The sequence below is a fragment of the Peromyscus maniculatus genome, chromosome 4, assembly GCF_049852395.1.
Source record: "Peromyscus maniculatus bairdii isolate BWxNUB_F1_BW_parent chromosome 4, HU_Pman_BW_mat_3.1, whole genome shotgun sequence".
Classification (NCBI taxonomy): Eukaryota; Metazoa; Chordata; class Mammalia; order Rodentia; family Cricetidae; genus Peromyscus; species Peromyscus maniculatus.
In genome coordinates this window covers 69,477,426-69,501,641 of record NC_134855.1, presented here as the reverse complement: position 1 = coordinate 69,501,641, position 24,216 = coordinate 69,477,426, and the positions used below count along the sequence as shown (strand labels likewise).

Sequence of the window (24,216 nt, the reverse complement as noted above, 5' to 3'; positions counted from 1 at the left end):
AATCCTTAGTTATGATTGTGAGCTAAATGCCTGGTGCAGCTACTAATAAACCTAGCAAGTTTCTTCAGCTGACACTTAGCGGTACCAGTGAGATTGGTAAGATGAACAAATTATGCCTGTAGTCCAACTTCCTGTGACCTGAGCATAAGAGTCCCGAGCAATGTTTTCTGTGAGTGTTCCCTTCCCCAGCTGCAGGCCTGACAATTGTACCTTAAAGAGCCTCCCCTGAAACAAAAACAAAACAAAACAAAAAAGCCTCCCCTGAAGGGCAGAATTCTGTGGACCCGATAGTGTTCTCACAAATACTTCCCCTAATACCCTTACTTAGTTACAATAAGTCACATGCAGCCCCTGGTGAGGCACACAGGGCTGCCCCTCTGCTCCCACGTACAGTTTCTTCTCAGACACTGCAGGAACCTCCCTCTTCCTAAAGTAGCACTTGTCTCTTCAGGCTGGACAGAGGCCACCTGTACCATTCTACGCTAGCGTAGAGAGGAGCTGTCCATAAAGACCAGCACATCTATAGCTAAATGTGTTTCAAGTTTATATTTTGACAAGCAGTGCTGATCCCCCACCCCTTTCCCTCGCTGTACTGGGAATTGAACCCAGGACCTTGTGTATGCCAGGCAAGCACTCTAACACTGAACTACAGCCACAACCTTTTATCAGTGTCCCTCTGTGTGTACCCACACCCACTTTTTATTTTGAGACAAGGTCTCACTAAGTGGCCCAGGCTGCCCTTTAATTTTCTCTGTAGCCCAGACAGGCCTTGAACTGTTGATCTTCCTGCCTCAGCTGGGATTACAGGCCCTTTATCACAGTATTTGAAATATTTTAAACACCACATCTTTATGGTCAAGCCACACAAGCAGTAAGACTGGAACCCACTGCTTTAGCTAGTTCCACAAGGAAGCCAGCTTGGCTTGGGACAAACTTGCCCACCCAACATTGGTGCTAGGAAGAAAGCACAGACAAGTCAGTCCTCCCAGCTCGGGAGTAAAAGACCTGGAGGTGGTGGCCCACTCAAGCCAGGTACGCGGGACCGGGAGGGGTACCCTCCTCCGGTGGTAGTGGCAGCATTCAGCGATTCCCCCACCCACGCCCTTCTGGAAGCATCAGCTTGGACCCGCAGAGCCAGGAATGCAGCTTTGTCAAGGGACGCGCCAGCGACGGTAACGGGACGGAGGAATCCCAGGAGGGTTGGGGCGGAAAGTGGGAGACAGGGTTGTTCTTAGATAGAGGAAAGGGGCCTTCTGGCCGGGCTCCCGGGGTCACCGCCCCACCTGGCCCCGGAGGAGCCCGACGTGGCGCGCGCGCTGGGGACAGCAAGCAGGAAGTTGTACTGGGGGCGCGGCTTGGGCAGCATCGCAGGTGCAGCCCAGGGCAGTGCTGCCAGGTACACCCGAGGGCACCGCAGGGGTGAGCGCCAGGTCCCTGCACCAGTCCGGAGCGCGCACTAGGGGCACCGGAGCCAGGTCCGGCGGACGGACAGACGGTACGTTCTGGAAGGAGAAGGGATCCCGGATACGGGTTGCTGCATCGAGAGGCTCTGGTCTGGGAGTCCAGAAATGACTGTATCAGGCGGAGGTGATGTGGCTTCCGGCCTCTGGCAGTGCTGCTGGGGTCTCTGGGACCTCGGTCCTCCTGACTAGGTTCGGAAGGGGTGAAAATGAGGGTAGGGAGAAAGGAGAGGACTGCAACAAGGTCTTCCCGAATGGCCTGGGCTCCGGGGGACGGGGAGGGGAGCAAAGGGCTGTTGTGGGGGTCTCCAGAAGCGGAGGGATGGTATTCTCTTTTCTGGGAAGATGGTGTAGATGCAACCTGACCAAGTCTGGTCGGTTTGAAGAGGCCAGGGGAACAGACAGTGCGGGTGGCGGGGAGAATGACAGAGCCCTTCCAGGAAATGGGAGAGGCTCCAGCACCTGCAAAACCTGCCCTGGCCTCCGGAGGTTCCCAGAAGAAGCGGGCAGGACCATGGCCACAGGTGCAGACGTGCTGGCGCGCTCCGGGCTGCCGAGGGTGTCCTGGCGGCCACGGGAAGGGCGAAAGGCCCGGAGAGCGGGCCCTTTAAGGCACCCGGGAGGCGTGTCAGGAAACGCGCGCTGGGCCCGCCCCGCCGGGACGCGGCCCGCGACCTGCCTAGCTGAGCCGGAACTCGCACTCAGCTCGCAGCCTCGGCGAGGCCTTGGGCCTGCCATCCTCCCTCTGTCAGTGTTCCTCGGGCCACCCCCCGGAGCCTCCGTGACCTCCCTGCAGCCCGCCCTCCCTTAGGCTCGGGGCGAGCGCTTCCGGGCGCTCCTGCAGCCCGCCCTCCACGTAGCCCACGCCTCCCTCTCGGTGCTCCGTTTCCCACGAGGTCCGCGCCCTGTTCTTTCCTCCTCCACCCCGCCCTTCTGCCCCTCTCCCTTCCTTTCTCCCCGCGACTCGTCCCTGTTAGGCACCAGCCCGCTGTCGTCCAGCCGGCCGTGGTTGTCAAGGCCCACACCCTTAGCTAGGCCCCGTCCTTCTCCTTTCCCTGGGTCTTGTGTCTCATGACCCCCTCCACTGGGAGGGGGCGCGATGTGGAGAGGTGCATCTGGGCAAATCCGGAAGCAGAACTTCATCCAAGACGGAGGAGGGGACCGTTAGGTCACCCCATGTGATAACTGAAGCCTGCATCCACAGACCCCAGCAGCTTGGAACCCTGTAGCCCAGGGAATGCTTCCGGCCGTGGGGTGACCCAGCTCTTCTGCCACCATGAACAGGGCCCCTCTGAAGCGGTCCAGGATCCTGCGCATGGCGCTGACTGGAGCCTCCGTTGCCTCGGAGGAGGCCGATGCAGACAGCAGGAGCAAGCCGTTTCTGCTGCGGGCGCTGCAGATCGCACTGGTGGTCTCCCTCTACTGGGTCACCTCCATCTCCATGGTATTCCTCAACAAGTACCTGCTGGACAGCCCCTCCCTGCAGCTGGACACCCCAATCTTCGTCACCTTCTACCAGTGCCTGGTGACCTCGCTGCTGTGCAAAGGCCTCAGCACCCTGGCCACCTGCTGCCCTGGCACCGTTGACTTCCCTGCTCTGCACCTGGACCTCAAGGTCGCCCGCAGTGTGCTGCCACTGTCGGTGGTCTTCATCGGCATGATAAGCTTCAATAACCTCTGCCTCAAGTACGTGGGGGTGGCCTTCTACAACGTGGGGCGCTCGCTCACCACCGTGTTCAACGTGCTTCTGTCCTACCTGCTGCTCAAACAGACCACTTCCTTCTACGCCCTGCTCACATGCGGCATCATCATTGGTGAGTGGGGCCCGGGAGCTGTGGGGAGCAGGATGCGCAGCCTACCATAAAGGTGAAAACACTGTAGGTACCTTTACCTTATCTGTCCCAGGTCCCTTGCATCATCAGTCGTGGGAAGAGTCCTGTAGAGAACAAATAACTTCCTTATGGTCACTCACAAGTTAGGGACCCAGCCAGGGTGAAAAGAACAATGTTAACAGCAACTGCTACAGCAGAGACAACTGTCGCTGCTTGCGTGCTTAAAATGTGCCAGGCACTCAGATCTAAGCATTTGATCCATGTTAACTCAACTAATCCCCATTACAAGGGACACGGTGTCTGCATTTTACCGAGGGAAATCCAAGGCACAGAGAGGCTCGGTAACTTCGCCAGCATCACACAGCTAATCACTGACATAGCTGGGATTTAAACATATCACACTTTGGCCACCATGCCACTGTTCTTTTCTCAAGAGCTCCAGGATCCTGATTGTCTGTCCGTTTCTCTCTAAAGAGGACAGAGCATCTTTTAATAAGCTCATTGTCTCCCTCTGACATTGCTACCTTGAGGTAACATCTGAAATAGTGGGTAGACATGTTTTAAAATTTATTCTTACTTTTTTTTTTTTTTTTGGTGTGTGTGTTGAGGGGGGCGGTACGCCACAGTATGCGGGTGGGGATCAGAGGACAACTTGAGAACTGTCCTGTTCTGCCACCACATGGGCCCTGGGGATTGAACTCAGATCATCGGGATTGGCACAAGCACCTTTACCCACTGAGCCATTGGTCCTGTATGTATGCTTTAAGAGGCTCTAACTCTCTTTCTAGACGTGAGTGTTGTGCTGACATTACACATGTAGCATCCTCTTTTACCCTCTGGGTGGTGGCATCCCTGTGGTCCTCTCCATACAGTTGAGGAAATGGAAACTCACAGAGGCTAGGCTACTTGCCAGGGCCCCACAACTAAGATAGTCTGGGATGCCATCCCAGATTGGCCACACTCCCGGGCCTGGGTTTCAAGCCAGTCTGCTTCGATCCGGCCCACTGGAAGTCAGCAGTCGGACACAACTACAGGCCAGACGTGCTTAAATTAAAGTCAGACGAACTTTTAAACACCTAGCTCCTCAGCTACAGGAGCTAGAACCTGATTCCGTGACCATCTATCTTTGCAGTGCCCAGTAGTCATATGTAGCTCGGGGCTCTTGGCTTGGACAGCACGTGTTAGGGAACATGCCTGGCGGGTGTTGAATTAAGTGACTGCTGGGTTACAGAGACCAGGGCATCTGTTCCCTCAGGCGGAAATGTGACCTTCATTTGTACCCGCCCAGGTTCGTTAGTCTGTCTTGTTTGGCCTACTTAGTCTTCTCTGGTGTCTCAAGGGCCCAGGCTGGGAGCTCTGGATGTGGGGACAGGCCGAAGCATACATCTGCCCTAGAAATGTTCCGCTGATTGAGCAGCTCCTGAATCCAGCAGTAAGGGTCTGGGCCAGAGAGGGCAGGTATCAGCACTGGGGGACGCCCACCTGCCCCCCCACATGCATCCCTAAGAGAACTGGTGCTCCTTACTCCTGCTTTGTCCTACAGGGTACCCTGTCATCCTCCTTCAGTTTACCAGCCCTGCCAGGGTTGGAGGGGACGGGCCTCCTAGTGGGGGATTTACATGCAGGAAGTAACCAGAGTAACCAGAAGCTGATAGTGAGGCGGCTGAGAGCCATGGCAGCCTGCCTGCGTGGCACGGACAAGCGGAACCCGTTGTCCCCAGAACTGGCCCCGTCTGTTTCATCTCCCCTCCCTGCCGTCTGTGAGGGAGGGCCTATCTCTGATAAGGGCTGTGGGGGTTCTAGAGGGAGTAGGGAGCAGGGGGAGCAATCCAAGCAGACTTACCGAGAAGTCCTTGCTGACATGAGGCTGCCCAAGTAGTACAGACTGGACACACACAGTAGACTGAGTAGTCTTTCCTGGGGACAATGGGGAGCCACGGAGGAAGATCATTTTAGTTACAAGACAAAGAGTAGATTGGTTGACATGGGAGCAAGAACATGGCCCCAATTTTTATAGATGAAGGAAATTGGAACTCAGAGGGGTTAAGTAACTTCTCCCAGGTAGCTCAGCTTCGAAATCACAGAGCAGTCAGAGTCCAGATCTCTCTGATGCCTGTGCTGATCCTGCTATTCTGTGTTGCTCATCCTTATGGAAGCAGTAAGCCTCTGCCTTGTGAGAATGCAGGATCTAAATAAAGAGACCAGAGTGTGGCCATGGGCAGGCACCTACTGGCCAGGAGCAGGCACATACCAGGCAGGAGCAGGCACCTACCGGCCAGGACCAGGCAAAGAGCATTGTGTTAAAGGGCAGGAAGCAGGAAACTGGGAAGAGGCCTGGGTACTTGGTGGGTCTAGAAGGGATTCCCCTGAGGGGCCAGCTTTGGCCTTGAAGAATGATAGAATCCCTGGAAAGACTAGCGTTTTGGCTGCAGACACACAGCGCTCTGTAGTGAGAAGTGGGGAGCTGAGAAGGTGGCTTGAGGCCATCGAGTCACAGAGGAAGTGCTGGCCAGACGTGGGAAGCCCAGTGCTGTGGCCTGGGGAGCCATGCAGGCTCTTTGAACGGAGTCCCCAAGGGACTGTGCAAGCAACATAGGCCAGGAGCAGCTCTGACCTCATGCTCACCCTGAGGGAGCCGAAGCCAAGAGTCCTGTCGCTTGCCCAGGGTCACTTTAGCCACCAACTGGCCCTCCTCCTGTAGAACGTCCCCCTGCAGGCCATGTCCTAGCCCGCATTACAGTGACTACAATTGTAATTAGAGAGGTCACTGGGCCACACTGCCCTTACACCTTCCCCCTCTGCCAGACTGTGGCTGGGGGAGGGGCAGGGGAGGGCCAGGCTTCCATTCTGGCCTCTACTCCCTCAGCCCTCGTTTGGTGTGAGAGATTAAACGCTGGATGTGCTGGTGATAAGGGCCCCAGAACAGTCTGCACCGCGGTATCAGAATCTCGTCCCTCCCCCTCCGGTTCTCATCCCTCTTCACCTTGCCACTCTTCTGTCTCTGCTACAGGTGGCTTCTGGCTGGGTATAGACCAAGAGGGAGCTGAGGGCACCCTATCCCTGGTGGGCACCGTCTTCGGGGTGCTGGCCAGCCTCTGCGTTTCCCTCAACGCCATCTATACCAAGAAGGTGCTGCCGGCGGTGGACAACAGTATCTGGCGCCTAACCTTCTATAACAACGTCAATGCCTGCGTGCTCTTCTTGCCCCTGATGGTACTCCTGGGCGAGCTCCGTGCCCTCCTTGACTTTGCTCACCTGGACAGTGCCCACTTCTGGGTCATGATGACGCTGGGCGGCCTGTTCGGCTTTGCCATCGGCTACGTGACGGGGTTGCAGATCAAGTTCACCAGCCCCCTGACCCACAACGTGTCAGGCACAGCCAAGGCCTGCGCGCAGACGATACTGGCTGTGCTCTACTATGAGGAGACTAAGAGCTTCCTGTGGTGGACCAGCAACCTGATGGTGCTGGGCGGCTCCTCCGCCTACACCTGGGTCAGGGGCTGGGAGATGCAGAAGACCCAGGAGGACCCCAGCCCCAAAGAGGGCGAGAAGAGTGCCGTCGGGGTGTGAGCTCCTTCAGAGACCCGGGGGGCTGAGCCCAGGTAGGGCCTTCACAGCACCGGAGGCTTCCCATGGAGCCAGCTGGTGCGGCCCTGAGCAACATGGTTTACATCCTCCTTGGAATATAATCTAAGAGGAGCCGGGGTCTTTCCTGGGAATGTCAGAAAGCTGCCGAATCTCCTGTCCGCCCCAGCCTGTTTTGGGAAAACTCTACTGGGAGTGGGCACCCCTTCCGGCCTCCTCTGGGGGCCCTGTCTACCTCCATGTCACCTCTGGGGTTGGGACCAGCCGCAGCCTTCAGAGGCCGAATTGATAAAGTAATGTCTTGCCCTCCGCACAAGGGAGAGGGGATATGACTCCGCTATGGCTGGTTGAAGGGAGTTGGGTGACTCTGGGACCCAGGGCAGGTAGAGCAGTCAGGTGCTATTAACATCAGGAACACCCCAGCCTGCTTTTGGAGGGAGGTAGGAGCTTGGCCAAGGGAGGAAATGGCCCTTCTGCCCTCTTCTATGTGGATGGGTATGGCAGACCCATTCATGGGCGCTGCAGCCAGGCATGGCTGATGAAAAAACATTCACCTCTGCACTCCATATTGCAGCTTTAGAACAGGGGCAGCCACACACCTTTTACAGGTTAAGTAGGGTGACGAACCCCTCCTCAGCCCCTAACCCCGGCTTTACTGCCTGGCTTCTCTTGGCCCAGAGGGGCCACCATCCCTTTCTCCAGCACTTGGCCCAGCTACCTAGCTGTAATCCGTTTCTGTACTCTCTTCTCCATCATCGGCCTCCCCCAACACCTCCATCTGCAGGTAGGTAGTGGGGTCCACTCATAGCCTCTGTTCCCATGTGCTTGGACCCCCGAGTCGCTCATGACAGTAAGAGACATTTTATGTTCTCTGAGACTGGGACTAAAGGAGCCCACTGATTCTCAGAATTAGCCCATCTGGTTCCCATCACAAAATAGCCTAGACCGGGTGGCTAAGAACAGAAGTTGGTTTGTAACTGTTCTGAGGACAGCAAAGCTCAGATCAAGGCACTCATAGACCCAGCGTATCAGAGAAACACTCTGTCCACACACTCATGTGGGAAAAGTACAGACAGACAAGCTCCCCCGGGCCTCTTAGGTAGGAGCACTAGCCCCATTCATGAGAGTTCTACCCCATGACCTGATCACCTCCAAAGCCTTCAACATAAAGACTCTAACCTGAATCCGGGGACAGAGGCGCTCAGACCATAAGCCCAGCCCCACCCCCTCATGACCTCAGGGTGGCGTCATTCTCCTGGTCCCTTCTCTTGCCTTTTGTACCCTCGTTTCCTTGGGGTAATGTCTGATGTTTTTGTTCCTGTCATAAAAAGATGGGGAGACTGTGTCCAGCCTTTGATTCCTGTTTCCCAGGTTCTAATGAAGTTGGTGGGGCCTGACGCCCTGAGTTGTATGTGATTTAATAATAAAAATAAAAAAATAGCAAGACATAGAGGATGTGTGTGGACTGAGTGAGGGACACAAGGCCCAGTGGGAATCTAAAAGCCAAGTCTGCAGGGACCCAGCTACAGCAGGCAGCCTTCCTGAGCCTGGAGTCTCTTAGGACAAGGATCCTCCATATACCTTACTACTCTGGGAAGTGGGTGGCCAGAGCTGAAGTTGCCATTGGTACCAGCTGCCGCTGGCTGTGCGCTTTACTGAGGGCGGACATGGCACCGGGAGCTGCCCAGCTGTCATTCATCTCCGCAGCCATTTCTACTGTGTGGGGTGGGAGCCGCCACCGACTCTCCGCAGCCATTTCTACTGTGTGGGGTGGGAGCCGCCACCGACTCCCCACCCCATTTTACAGATGAGGACACTGAGGCGCAGAGAGGCTTGTGTAGAGGAAAGTAACAGAGTCCGGTGTGGCTGCTGTGGGTGTTTCTTTACCCCCAGTAAAGGCCTTTCTTCAACTGCTCTTACACAGAACAAGAGCAACAAAAAAAACTATGAAGCTGGGGAGCTGGTCCTGTCGGGAGCTGCTAGCCCATGCCTGAGCAAGGACCTGAGGTCCATCACCGGAACCCACAGGGGAAAACAGGCATGGGGGCACATACCTGTAATCCCAGCGCTGGAGAGGCAGAGACAGGTGAAGCCTTGGCCAGCCAGCTCAGCCTAATCCCTGGGGCTCAATGGCCAGCCAGCCTAGCTTCATTGGTGAACCCAGGCCCTAGCGAGAGAACCTCTCTAAACAAACTATTGGATGGCACCTAAGGTTGACTCCTAGCCTCCATGTGTACACACATCTATGCGTGTGTACACACGTGAACACACACACACAAATGGTAATGATTGATTATTAAAGTCTGTTGCGGGCTTATCGTGTGCCAGGCACTGGTCTAAACACCGATGTACATTCGTGTTCCAGACAAATTCTGGTAGCACCCTCTTGTCACCAGTGAGGGCTCCCCAGTACAGAGAGGTGAGCATAAAACAGCTCACAGCACAGAGCAGGCTCCCTCTCTGCACACTGAGACTCTCCATGAACACACAGACAATGGCCAAATCATCAATGGCCATAGAATTCCGACCCACAGCCTTGACAGCCACTGGGACCAAAAGCCACCCACCTCCGCAGTGTTGGAATAGGACAGTCAGGACTCGGTCTCCTCCCTCACGCTACCTCCTCCGTGGACAGACACTTCCAAGCCAGAACCCACCCCCTCCTAGCCTGCGTACCCCTAGTTAGCCTGCTGCCGGCACCCCCTGGGCCATCTGTCCAAGGGCGCAGCCCTGAAGCCTGCCTTCTCTTCCCAGCAGGCCTCCTCCCTTCCAGTCTCTACCAGTTACTGTATTAGCAATGGTGGCCAACTCCCTCGCCATAGCAAGCTCTAACCAAATCATCCTCATGCATTGTCATCTGGGTGGTGTGGAGGGGCCCCAAAACAGCTTGATCACACAGCTGCCATGACAGGCCTAGGGGCCCAGACACAGCTTCTGTGACAGGCTTCCTGGCAGGCAGCACCCAGATCCAGGAAAAGCTATAAGCAGACACCACCCAGGGAGGGGGAAGTACCTAACATCCCAAACATTCCAACCATTCGATAAGGTGGCCAGATGTCCCTGAGTTTAGCACATACCTATTTTTGTTTTAAAGATACCTAGACAATTATCAGCCAATCAGGATCCTGAACCCTAGAAATCCCCTCACCCCAACCTCTGCTATGATTTAAAAACAAAACAAAAAACTCGACCCTGCTTGGGCTCAGGGCTCTCTGCTCCCACCGATGCAGGGGACAGACAGACCAAGCCCTGGAGCTTGAAAATAAAGGCTCTTTGCTTTTACATGCAAGATTCAGTCTCCATGTGGTCTTTTGGGGGTCCCCAAGATCTGGGCATAACAGTGGTAAACACGGGACTGGAGAGCCCTGTAAAAGGCCCCCCAAATTCCAAATCTTAAAAAAATACCAGCGGTCAAAACTGTTTGTCACTCTTTGAAGTGAGCTGAGGCCAAGTTGCAGTCTGTCTAGACAGCTTTCTGTCGCTGTGTCGCACACTACCTGAGTTCATCAACTTGTAAAGAGAAATGGTTGGCCAGGCGGGATACTCTGCCTATGATCCTTGCACTCTGGAGGAGGCCGGAAGAGAGAAAACTGGAGGATAGCCTGGGCTATGGTGATACTTGTTTGTGCTCTAACAAATAAAGCCTGCCTGGAGATGACAGTGTGAGCTAGCCACTAGAGGCCGGGCAGTGGAGGCACACACCTTTAATCCCAGTACTTGAGAGGAAGAAACAGGAAGTGATATGGCTGGCCAGAGAGAGGAAGTGATAAGGCAGGGTGGAGACAGGAGCTCGGCCCTTTCAGTCTGAGGATTCCTAGAGGTAAGATGTCTTTCCAGTGGCTGGCTGCTCTGCTTCTCTGATCTTCCAGCTTCCACCCTGATACCTGACACTGGGTTTTTACTATTAAGACTAATTAGAATTCGGGCTACACCGGGCTATAGAGCAAGACTCCAGAAAGGGCATGTTTTTCTAACCATTGTTGAGTTCAGTCCATGACTAATGGCCCTGCTGTGGGCCTGTGTTGAGGCAGCGCATCTTGGCTGGATTATGAAGCAAAATCACAATCACTGACCTCATAGCTAGAGAGCCCATGAAAAGGGGGGCTCACCCTGATGACTAAGGACTTCTCATTAGGCACCCCTGCACTGCTGCCTGGGGGTTCTGTCTCCATGGTAACCAAGCCTACGACTTACAGATGACCTCTGGGGTGGCTGAGGATCCGCACCATAGCAGAATGTCAGCCTTGCCAGCTGTTTCCTTGATCACCACACTGCCGAAGCCTCAGTTTCCTGGCCACGTCTCGGCTGTGACTGTAATGTCTGGACATCTCGGAACCTTGTTTGTCTAATCTGTAGAGTAGGATGACACTATTCCCTCTTCCAGAGGGCAGTGGGTGACAGGGTCACAGTGGCAGAAAAGAACCATTAAGGTAAAAGCATTTTCTTCAGATCAAGAAAATGGAATCTCCAGCCTGGACGAAGACCTAACATTCCTTTGGGCAGGTCAGTCTCCAAGGACCACCCTCAGGAAGCAGATCCACCTTACACCATGCTGAAGAACTAGGAGGAATAATTATCCCTTCAATTAAATAATATATCTTTCCTTCCCAGAATTCCTGCCTCCTGGCACAGTCTCTTACAGGGCCATAGCCAAGTACCTTCGCAAGTCTGCCAGCTTTTCTTTAAAAGAAAATATATAAAAATAAAAAATAGCATATATATATATATAATTTTATGTATGGGTGTTTTGCTTGCATGTATGTTTGCACCATGTGCATGCCAGATGCCAGTGGAAGTCAAAGAGGGTGTTGCATTCCCTGGGACTGGAGTTAGGAACTTCCATGCTAGTGCTGGGAATTGAACCTGGGTCCTATGGAAGGACAGACAATGCTCTTAACCACCGAGCCATTGCTCCAACCTTTAAATTATTTTATTAACCAGACTAAGAACCCCAAGCAGAGACCCCGATTTCCCTGGTAACACAGGATGAGATAACGCATGTGGCATACATGACCTAGCTCCCAGAGGAAGAGCAGTGTGACTTTGTACAGACTTATCCCATCTGCTACCCAGACCTGGGGATTTGGCTGGGAGGGCTGCTGGGACAGCTCCGTGCCCGCTAGGAGAGAGCTGACCTGTGGGAGCTGCCCTCATCTCCCCAGGGCATCTCTGCTCCCTCCCTCCTGCTGCCATCGTGGGAGGCACAGGCATGAAGTCCTAATGAGAACACCAGCATGGACCACCCGTTACATCCATGTGGACTGAGTGGGGACCACAGTGAACTGGACTGGAGGGCCAGCTACCCAACTCCTGTCATCTTCTATCATTTGAGCATGTGCTTGTCTAGTCCGTCTTGTGTTGCTATATCAAAACACCTAATTCTGGACAATATATAAAGATAACAGGGTCATAGGCTCCTTGTTCTGATAGTTGGAAGATTTAAACAGCGTGACATCTGTCCAGGGTGCTCCTGGTATGTCCCGTGTTACCTGATGTCGTGGGTGTGTGCCAAAGAGTGGCCCTCTGTGAGGGAAGAAGCAAGACTCTGAGAACAGCCAGACTGTAAAAACAGCCCACTCTTGTGGGAGCTAATCCACTCCCGAGACCAGCATTAGTCCCACCACGATGTTGATCATGACCAGTCCCTCCCACTAGGTCCCGCCTCTTAAAGAAGTCACCCCTTTGTCCAAATCTTCCCACTGGGGACTTGTGGGGTAACCGTCTCCAAACTGTGGCAAGCCTAAATTGCTAGAACTTCCTTGCAAGAAATCTGGAATTTTATATTCAGTCTCCTGGGCTTTAAAGGAAACTCAGATTGTAAGATGCTGTGTGGGCTGTGTGGCAAACATTCGTGCTGGCTGCAGCCCAGGGCCCTGTGTGCAGGCGTCTTGGCATTTAAATTCTTTGAAAGCTTGCCACATCTGTGAGAGGTAGAGCATCACACAAGACCCACGGAGCAAAGGTGGCCGTGGGTCTATAAGTGAGAGGCCACCACGGCCTTGCTCAGTTAAAATGCCCTTCTTTCTCCACCTCCACAGACAAGCTTCCAGAAAGATCTCTCTGGCTGCTTCCGCCATTTTCCTGCAGCGCTAAACAATTCTGGATTATAACGAGTCTTTCTTGTCAGACTTTCTTTGGCATCTCCGGCCCCCAAACAATGACACAGAGACTTATTATTAATTATGAAAGCTTGGCCTTTAGCTTAGGCTTGTTCCCAACTAGCTCCTATAACTTAAATGAACCCTCTTCTGTTGATCTACATTCTGCCATGTGGTTGTTTTTTTTCAACCTCACCTCCATTCTGTATGTCTGACTCCCTCGTGTCTCTCCATGCACCTCAGATTCCTCCTGTTCCTCTCTCTCCCCTGAAATGCCGCCTATCCTCTCCTGCCTAGCTGTTGGCCATTCAGCCCTTTATTAAGCCAATCCGGTGCTTTAGGCAGGCAAGGTAGACCAGTGACGCATCTTTACAACTTGTTCAAACATCCCGCAACACTGGACTTTGTGGGCAGGGTGGGATGCTCCACAGCCTTCCTTGCTGACCTCTTGCTACTTTACAGGGAGTCTGAGAGACCAGTTCTGAGGTTGGTGTTGCTACTGTGATGATGGCAGTGTGAATGAGGGACCAGCAGCAAGGCTGGCTGTTATCCTGAGCAAGGCTGGCAGTGGGGCTTCACGATCTCTTCTGAGAGAGTCAAGTGGTGAATTCTAGCCTACCAATTTGCTCCCCAAATCCCTCGGGTCTCATAATCATGTTAATAGGTAGGAGAGGCACAGTCATTTGGTAGCAACACTGCAGCCTACCCACAATTCCCTCTTCCTGCTGAGAAAGTACCTATCACAGCTCCCTGAAGCCAGGCTCTGCCCCAGCCCAGGGGTGAATTGTTGTTGGTCTGGATTACACCGGTAATCCCTGCCTATTGGTCTGGGCAGTGGCAGGCATGCAGCCCAGGTCAAAGTGAGCTGAGGGGAGGCGTCATGGTGGAGAGCATCCTGACGATTTCCCTCTCCTTTGCAAAAGGAAGGGTTTGATTGGTCATTTCGCTGCTGTGAAAGAGGCAGCTGCACCTGAAAATGGATGCGCACAGGGACGGGAGGAAGCTGGATGCCTGACTGGTACTTATCTCATTCAGCACTCTAGCCTTCTGCCATCCATCCTCGATGTTCCCACCTACCTCAGGACCTTTGCCCATGCTGCTCCCTCTATCTGTGGTGTTTCTCCCTTCTTCATCTAACTAGTACCAGTATACTGTCCTTTCCGATCTCAGATCAAACTGTCCAATAAAAATAGACACAGGCTTAGTGGTCGAGGGAATTTGGTTAGAAAGACTGAAATAGTGACTAAATTAATAACATGACATTGTATACTTGTAATTTGCTAAGAGTAAATCTTAAATATCCATACCACTAATAAAAAGATTACTACCTAAGGCGATAAATAGGTTAATTAGTTTGATTACAACAATCATTTCATACCATATTCAGACATCAAAATATTACATTATATGCCTTCAACATATAAAATTTTTATTTGCCAATTATAACTCAATAAAGCCACAAAAGGAGAGGAGGGAGGGAGGAAGGGAGGGAGGGAGGCACTACAGGAAGGCTGCAAGGGCCTTAAAATGGAGAAGAGTTTTCTTGACAGGTAGCAGAAAGGCTGGAAGAAGTGAGTGGAGTCTATTCTTGGGTGGTCACACAGGGAGAGGCAAATGCCCACGGGGTCGGACAGAGGGCGCTCCCTGTGGTAGCTGGGAAGGGGAGGCGGCTTCTTTTCTCCTACACTTGCTCAGGACTGGGCAAGAGAGTCCAGAACCTGCAGGGAAGGCAGAAGCCGGAGGCAGGTTTGCTCCAACAAAGCAAAGACTAAGAAGGAGGCACTGGGCACACTGGGCACACTGGGCAGCAGCACACTCTCAGAGAAAGCCTCTTTCTCTGTGCAGCTCCGCCTCTGTGGCCACACTGCCTGGGATCAAATCTCAGTTCTGTCCCCTGCCAGCTCTGTGGCCTTGTACAGGGTCTCAAGGATCTAAGGTTGGCCTCAAATTTCCTATGTAGCTGGGCATGACTTTGAACTTCTGACCCTCCTGTCTCCACCTCCTGACTGCTGGGATTACAAGTGTATGTCACCACATCCAGTGCGTTTCATCACCTAGCCAGTACTGGTGAAGTGGCCAGTGTGTGGAAGGCTCTTAAAAAGAGTTTTTATGAAGAATGCAACCACACAAACCATGAACAGCACTCTGGCCTGGCGGAGTTTGCTGAGAGCCTGGGGAAATCCTTGCCCCCACTTTGAGCCAGTCGGCCATGGCATAAACAAGGAGCAATATATCAGCCTTCGAATATGATGCTAAATAAAGATGGTGGGGGCTGGGTATGTGGCTGAGTTGGCAAAATGCTTGCCTAGCATGTGTGAAGCCCAGAGTTTGATCCCCAGAATTGCATAAAATGATGTGGAACACATCTGCAATTGTCAGCCTCAGGAAGTAGGGGCAAGATGACCAGAAGTTCAAGGTCATCCTGATCTACACAGCAAGCTTCATGCCCACTCAGGCTGTATGAGACCTTGTCTCAAAAAAAAAAAATAACAGCAATGAAAGCGCATGGACATGGTATATGATTATGTTTATGTGAAATGCCTAGGGTTGGCAAACCTCTAGAGACAGGAAGTAGATGGGTGGCTGCCTCAGGCTGCCACTCATTCCCTCTGAGGTGGGAGGGGAGAGGAGATGCTCTAAAATTAGATGGTGGAGGCGGCTGCACAGCTCTGGCTGTAATAAAAGCATTGACTTATACATTTAAGTGGGTGCCTTTTTTGACATAGGTGCTATGTCTCAATAGAGCTGCCTGGAAAGAAGGGTGCTCATATTCACAGTGGCACTACACACAAAATCCCGAAGTGGACACAGCAGTGTCTGTCAGCAGATGACTTATGAAACGAAACACCCTGCACAGATACAGCGGACCACACTCAGGCAGTACTTCACGATAGGAGTTCCTCCGGAGAAGAACGGCCTGATTAGGCAATCTCCTCACTTAGAGAAAGCTGAAGTTACTCCCTCATCAAGGCCTCCTGAGGCACCAGGTGTGTGAGGCCAAGACCCCTTCTGTATGGCAGGTGCGTATGCCCCCAAACCCACAGGACAAAGCATGGTACAGAAGACACAGAGCCCATCATTGTCCTTCGTCATCATTATCCCATGCCATAGACTATACTTTTGTGACTGTGGCGTGGTGCTTTGCTTAAACCATATGCTTTGTGTTTCTATGTGATGTACATCACAGCATCACTGGCTGGCAGGAACTTCATTATAATCTCCTGGGACGCCAACTGTACTCTGTGAGATCTGCCGCTATTCCATCCTTTGAAAGCATGGGGCTACACTTGGAAATATCTAAGTGGGAGAAACCAGACACAAGGGACACTTATGTGGTTGGGGGTTAGTTTTCAGGAGCTGGTACCAGAGCAGAGGTAACTAAGGCATTGGGAGGAAGGAATGGTAGCCTGCTGTCTGATGGGTATGGAGTTTCTATGTGGGATGATGCAACCTGGTTAAAATGGTTAATTTGTGCTGTGCATATTTTACAACAGTAAAATAACTCATGCACAAAAAAAAATGGGGAGGGGCTGGAAACGTAGCTCAGTTGGTAGAGTGCTTGCCTGGCATGCACAAAGTCCTGAGTTCAACCACCAACATCATGTAAAAAACTGGGTGTGGTCGTGCACACCTGTAATCCTAACCCTTAGGAGGCTGAGGCAGGATGATTCTGCAAGTTCAAGTCCAGCCTGGGCTACATACAGAAGTGTTCTCTCAAAAATGAATTAGTTAGGGCTGAAGAGATAGCTCAGCAGTTAAGAGTAATGGCTGCTCTTCCAAAAGACCTAGTTCAGTTCCCAGGACCCAAAGCCAGCGGCTCACAACACCTGGAACTCCAGGTCCAGGGGGTCCAGTGCCTTCTTTTGGTCTCCTTGGGAACCAGGCACACCCATGGTTTACAGACATACATGCAGGCAAAACACCATACACATAAAGTAATAAAGGCATAAAAATAAAATTAATTAATAAAATAATAGCAATGTCAGGAAAACCACACACCTGAGGTGACATAATAATCCTAATAACCAGTTATCATAATAATTCTAACCCCATCACTCAACACTCAGGGCAGGGTAAACTACACAATTTAGCAAACATAATCCTTGCAATAGCCTAGGAGGGAGGTAAAGTTATGAATTCTGTTTTCTTTTTATTTATTTTTATTAATTTTAAATGATATATATGTGTCTGTGTGGGTATGTGCACATGAGTGTGGGTGCCCACAGAGGCCAGGGGTGCAGATACCCCTGGAGCTGGAGTTACAGGCCGTTGTGAGACAACTAATGGAGGTGCTAGGAATTGAACTTGGGTCCTCTGGGAGAGCAGGATATGTGATCAACCACTCCACCATCTCTCCAGCCCCATGAGCTCTGTCTCATAGATATGGGAGCTGCAGCTGGAAAAGTTAAGGGCCTTGCCACAAGTCACCCAGCAAGAATCAGAGTCGGAAAGCCAACACACACACACACACACACACCCCTTTCCTTCCTTGAGCTTAAGCAACAGTTGCTCTTCTTTCATGGGCAACAACCCACGAAATTTCTGGTTTAGAAGGAACAGGCTACAGGCTGTCCTTTGTTCGTGGTTTTGCTTTACTGTATTAGCTCTTTGTCAATGAAAGGTCCACTGTCTGGGCTTGCTCCTTGTCACCCAGGGTAGGAACTGAGAGCAGCCCTCCCGAGAGCTGGAGGTGACTCATGGCTCAGTCCCAAGGGTTCTGAGCACGGCCTCCCACTCCTTCCCTGGCTTGTTCCAACATCCAATGGCCACACCTAGGCTGGAAGGGTACGTCTTGGATGAGGCAAAGATCAGAAAGGTGGTCACTTGCTCATGGCCTTGTCCTTAGTTCAGGGTCAGCAGAGACTGAGGCTGCCTGGCAAACGCCTAGGATGGACTGATGAAAAGGCACCCTGGCCACTTCCTGCTGGGGTGAAACAACCCTGTCTACAGGAGCCCAGGTACTGCCAGCAGCCAAGCTCAACTCCTGTGGCCTGCACAGCAGTCCTCTTCGGTTCCTAGGGAGATCCCCAGGACACTCGGTACCCTACAGCAGGCTATTAAGACTTTTCTACTCAAGATTCATTCACTGTTCAGTGAGAAATTTTTATACAACACTGGCTATCTAGTTATATAAAATAAGGACACAGCGCCAACGGGGCAGCTCAGCAGTAAAGGTACTTGCCACAGAAACCTGGTGACTTGATTTCAATCCCCAGAACCCATTTAAAGATGAAAAGTATGCTTTTAGCAGGCAGATAAAATTTCTGCTCTTCTAAAACCATCATGGTTAATTATAGGAAACAAAGACTTTTTAATACTTTCCTGTATTTCTCAGGATACAAGAATCACATTAGTGCCTTTGGATTGTGTGTGTTAGAACTCCACACATGTACCATAGCATGCACTCAGGTGCACACGTGTATACACACACAAAAAATAATTATAGATAAAATATTGAAAATACATATGCATATCAGATATTACTGATAATAAATAATAAATTTATTTCAAAACAATTCTTTTATATGCATATAATTTTAACCATTCATTAGCAATGAAAGCAAATTTGCATGCTAATGAGAAGGATGTGCTTGTTTATTTTTATAGAAAGAATTGGATCGTGGCTGGGTATTTGACGCTGCAGGATGTACAGTGTCTTCAGAGTTGACTGATATTTTGATTCTGTAAGCATCAATGCTGTACAGAGTATGTTTAGGGCCATTTGCCAGAAATTCTGTTCTAATCTAAACCAAAATCAATATGATTATTTTAACATTAGATTCTATTTGCTTATTTGTTTATTTATTTGTGTGGGTGTGTGTACACCCCACACAAATTGATCCTCTCCTTCTGTAAGTGGGTCCCGGGAGATAACTCAGGTCCTCGGGCCTCACAGCAGAATCTTTTTATCCAAGAAGCCACCTCAACTGCTCAAATTTGATTTTCAGTGAAACTCAAGCTAGCAACTCAAACAACAGTTTTAAAATCAAACATTCTAACACACACAATCCAAAAGGCACTAATGTGATTCTAGTATGCTGAGGAATACTCACAGGAAAGTATTAAAAAGTCTTTGTTTTCTATAATTAACCATGATGGTTTTAGAAGAGCAGAAATTGTACCTGCCTGCTGAAAGCACTCCAGTTCATAGTGTGCTGAGGTGTTACAGGCAGCGTTCCCTGGTGTTGTAGGACCTGACAGCATGCATGGTGCAGAGGGCAGACGCTGTGTGTTCAGAACTGAGGTTATAGTGAAGTTACAGGACACATCATGGGTGAGCACCACTCGTGATCATCACTGTGAGCTCCACAGGTGAGCACCATAAGTAAGCACCACTGTGAACACCATAGTGAACAACAGTGAGTACTATGAGTGAGCACCACTGTGAGCACCGTGAGGGAGCACCATGAGTGAGCACTACTGTGAACATACTGTGATACTCAGTATCACAGTAAACACCACAGTGAGCATCACAGGCAGTACCAGGGTGAACACCACAGTGAAACTCTCACTCACAGGTGAAACTGAGTTTTGAGGCTAGCGTGGTCTACAGAGCGAGTTCCAGGATAGGCTCCAAAAGCTGCAGAGAAACCCTGTCTTGAAAACAAAACAATAACAACAAAAAGAAGTAGCCAGATTTGAACCAGTGCCTATATACCCAAAAAAAGGTCGGGATATTCAGTTGGAACCTCCACCCTCCCCCTGCATGATCATGAAAGCCCCATTCCTGTCTCTCTCTCCAAACCCAGCCAGCTCAAAGAGCCTCAGAACAAAGGAAGGGAGTCAAAAAGCCCAGTTCTGCTTCTTGGCGACTACTGCAGCTTCCTCCCCTGTTGCCCCGCCAGCTGCCCAAGTCCCCGCCTCACTGCTCAGCTTTTGACCACACTTGGGCACAAATCAGCTGTGGCTGACATGTCATCACCCCTCCCCTACAACTTATAAAGTCTCCCTGCTTTAGTTCGGGGGTGTGACTTCTCTGACCTCACTCTGAACTCGTCTGGGAGTTGCTTTGCTCAAATAAACCTGTTATTACACTTTTTCAGTTTGGCTTGATCTGGCCAAATGCATTAGCAGAGAAACCTATTTAAATGGACAGGTATAGCCAGGCAGTGGTGGCGCATGCCTTTAATCCTAGCATTTGAGAGGTAGAGGCAGGTGGATCTCTGTGAGTTTGAGGCCAGCCTGGCCTACAGAGCAAGTTCCAGGACAGTCAGGGCTCCACAAAGAAACCCTGTCTTGAAAAAGAAGGAAAAAAAAAAAAAAGAAAAGAAAAAGGACAGGTGCAGATGAGTGGACTCTGAACCCATCATACCAATCCCAGCTTGAGCACTGCTTTTTCTTAAGCTTCTAAACGGAAGTCTAACATGCATGCTGTCTTGTTACCCATCTGTTGCTGTGATGCACATCATGACCAAGGCAGCTCACACAAGGAAGGGTTTATTTGGGGCTCATAGTTCCAGAGCAATAGAGTCCATCACCATCATGGCAGGAAGCATGGTAGCAAGCAGGCAGGCATGGAGACTGGAACTCAAAGCTGAGAGCTAAGGGTTCACATCTCAAACCCATAGCGGGAAGAAGGCAGAGCACACAGGACACAGAGCATGACTCTTGAGACCTGAAAGCCTTCCCCCAGTGACACACATCTTCTATCAAGGCCATGCCTTCTAATTCTACCCCAACTTTATCACCCCAAGAATACAGGGGTATCCCATTCAAGCCCCCACATGTACAACCACAGGGATGAATCATAAATATAAATATAAATCAAATATGTCCCAGTGAACACCACAGAATGAACATCATCCATTCCAGAAATTTCCATAGATGCCCTCATACCAAAGTAGCCACCGCTGTCCAGGTATCTAATGCCATATATGAGTTCTTGTTGTTATTTTTTAACTTGCAAACTTAAATCTCTTCAGACTTGACACAACAGACTTGTTTATTTATTGTCATAAACTAGCTGGTTGTGGCAGCACCTGCCTTCAATCCAACCTCAGGCAGGCTCTGTGAGTCTAAGGATCAGCCTGGTCTCCGTAGCAAGTTCCATGCCAGCCAGGCTGCACAATGAGACCCTGTCTCAAAAACAAACAAAATTACTAAAGCCAGTCACATAATTCAGGTAAATAAAGAGCCTCATACATCAACGGAAAACCAATTTTAAAAGAAAAAAAAAAGCAAAATTGATGGGAACCATGTAAATGGACTTTAGAATTTGAAGGGAAAGTTTTCTCTTGGAAGTCCTATGCTGGGCTAAAGTTTATTTTCCGTTTCTGTGGCAATGCTCTGTAATTTTTCTGTCAACAGAATTGTTTAGATATGGTTTACACTCCAAAAGCCCCACCCACTCCCAGTACACACCTGAGCAGTTTTTAGCTTTTTCACAAAGGTGTGATGTCATCATTACCATCCATCATGGAATACTTTCTTCTTCAGATTTGCCCTCAGCCCTCTTTTTGAGTTTTGTTTGGAGACATTGGGTTGTCCCCAGTGGCCTTGAGGTCACTCTATAGCTCAGGCAGACCTTGAACTTGGGATCGTCCTGGCTCAGCCCTTTAAGTAACTGAGAATACATCTTCTCCAACCCTTCCGACCCCAGAAAACACGTTTCCTACCTCTGTAGATTTGCCCATTTTGAACATTTTATGTAAAGTGGAATTCTCATATATGGTATTTTGGGGCTGACTACTTAATATGTTTTTAAGATTCATCCATGATGTAGTTCATGTCAGAACTTCCCTTTTAGAGATTAATCCTATTCCTTTATATGGATATCTATATATACCATATTTTATTAATCCATCAATTGGATGATGGACATTTGAGTTATGTCTTCTTTGGCTATTAACACCAAACATTACTTTTCCTGGTTGTGAACTTCACATAGTGGATATGTTCATTTATAAATGAATTCTTTTCTGTCTGGCTTCTTTTGTTTATGAGGCTCATCCCTGTCTCCATTTACAACTATAGGTTATTCATTTTTACTTCTGTTTAATATTCTTTTGATAGGGTATGGTAAATGTATTTATCCATTCATTCCTTACGGACACTTGCATTGCTTTTTATTTAGAACTGTCACTGATAACATTCCTGTGAAGATGCCTATACATGTCTTTGGGGACACACACACATTTATTTTTTGTTTGGTATATGCTAGAAGTTAATTTACCGGGCCATATTGTATACTGTTTTGGGGTATCCACCAGAGAAGACTGCTCGAACAGAGATTTAAGTCAATAGAAATTCTTCACTAGCCAGCTGGCAACTGCCCTGGGTGTTTGGGATCCCAAGGTGGCCCCAAGTCTTTCTCCGAGTAAGCTTTTAAAAATAAATACCATATCCAGGGTTGATATCAGTTAATGAACAGTTAGCCAGAAGTGAGCTACAGACGCCAAAAAGCAAAGTTGGTACATTTAGAGACTTTCCCAGAACTATGGACTTTGATAAATTAGGCCTATGTTCTCATTTTGGGTGATGGGACTGTCTACATGCAGAGTTTTATGGCCTGGATGGTACTTCCATCATGGAGTTGGTTGTGCTAAGGTCTGGAGAACTGTTACAATATTGTTTACTGTAGGGTGTTTGGTTTTTCAGAATATAACGGCTGCTTTGGAAAGTGTGCTGACTTACACTCCCAACAGCGGTGTATCAGTGTTTCTGTTCCTTGCTGCCCCCACCCAGCACTTGATTTTATCAGTCTTCCAACTTTGCCCATCCTGGTGTGCCTATAATAGTAGCTCCTTGTGGTTTTTACTTCATGTTTCCCAATGAATGAATAGAGGTGAGCCTCTTTCCATGCATCCAGCATCTGCCAGAGCATCCGTGCCCTGGGGTGGCAGTGAGTGTGTGGAAAGCGCATAGTCAAGCCCCTGGAGGAGGAGTTCACAGCAACTCCCTGGGTGCCTCTTTTTTGTTTGTAAGATTCTTTCAGTATTCTGGGTTTCAGCTCTTTCATTCATTTTGAGTATTTGTTTTCTGAGACAGATTCTTGCTATGTAGCCATGCTAGCCTGGGAGTTGGGGTGCTTCTGCCTTGGCCTTCATGTGCTAGGATTCCAGCTCCCAGCTCTAGACTTGAGCTCCTTAGGGGTTATTAGGGTCACCACATCTTCCTCTTTTCTGTAATTTGTTTCCCCACTTTCTTATTGTTTTTGATAAGCAGATGTTCTTAAATTTAATGCAATTCCAAACTCCAACTCAACAGCCTTTCCCTGAATGGATGTGGGGTTTTTGTTGTTGTTTTGTTTGGTTGGTTGATTTGGTTTCGGTTTTGGTTTTCCCGAGACAGAGTTTCTCTGTGTAATAGCTCTGGATGTACTGGAACTCGCTTTGTAGACCAGGTTGGCCTCAAACTGACAGAATCCACCTGCCTCTGCCTCCTGAGTGCTGGGATTAAAGGCATGCGCCACCACCGCCACCTGGCTGAATGGATGTTTTTCATGTCTTGTTCTAGAAATTATTATCTGCAACACCAAAAGGTGAAGAAGTTTGCTGTTTCAGTTTGCCCATTAGACATAGAGTGAGCTTGTGTGAGTGTTGATGCAATCAAGGTTCTTCTGGCTTTTGTTTTTTTACATTAGGGTACCTGGTTGACCCGTTACCATTATAGGGAAAACCACCCCCCCCACACACACATTTAACAAAGACATAATGTTATGAATAAAATGTTCAAATTTTTTATTTTATATGATTGTTTTGCCTGCCTGTATGTGTGTGCACCATTTGCATGCCTGGTGCCCACAGACTCCAGAGATGGCATAGGTCCTCTGGAACTGGAGTTACAGACCTCTGTGAACCACCATGAAGTAGTGATTTCTTGAAGACTACACTCGAGCTCCCTGCATGAGCACCAACTGCCCCTAAGCTCTTCAGCCCTTGTCCCCCAATTCTTATAGCTCTGCTTCGGGATTCTCAATTTTGAGCCATCTGTCATTGACCTTGCTCTCATGCTACACAGCACCTGTCATTCTCTACATCTCTGTTTTTCAAATGAAGAAAACGGGGCATGGAGAAATTAAGAAGCTTGTCCGAGTAAATACACCACTTACTAGTTAATGGTGGAGCTGAAAAGCGAACTAAGAGAGTCTGGCGTTGCGCTCCGTGCTTTCAAAAAGCGCAGCGGCTTCTCAAACTGGATAGTTGAAAGGACGATTATTTTTGTCACTAGGTTTGGGCGTATTGGCGGCTGCACTTAGGCAGGAGCCCCATGGACTCGTACTTTCCGATCTGACCACTAGAT

The 24,216-nt window shown here is 49.9% G+C and overlaps 1 protein-coding gene across 2 annotated transcripts; it reads left to right on the top strand.

Annotated features, from left to right (window-relative positions):
• The first annotated feature begins 1,193 nt into the window (after positions 1 to 1,193).
• Positions 1,194 to 8,327, top strand: Slc35c1 (solute carrier family 35 member C1). Of its 2 annotated transcripts, none has more exons than XM_006995157.4 (3): positions 1,194 to 1,495; positions 2,745 to 3,274; positions 6,303 to 8,327. In XM_006995157.4, exons 2-3 carry the CDS (start codon positions 2,776 to 2,778, stop codon positions 6,860 to 6,862), a joined length of 1,059 nt encoding a protein of 352 aa, XP_006995219.3. In that variant the 5' UTR covers positions 1,194 to 1,495; positions 2,745 to 2,775; the 3' UTR covers positions 6,863 to 8,327. The 2 variants fall into 2 exon arrangements, with proteins under 2 accessions (XP_006995219.3, XP_006995218.3); XM_006995156.4 differs by lacking the exon at positions 1,194 to 1,495 and adding an exon at positions 1,503 to 1,652.
• The last annotated feature ends 15,889 nt before the right edge of the window (positions 8,328 to 24,216 follow it).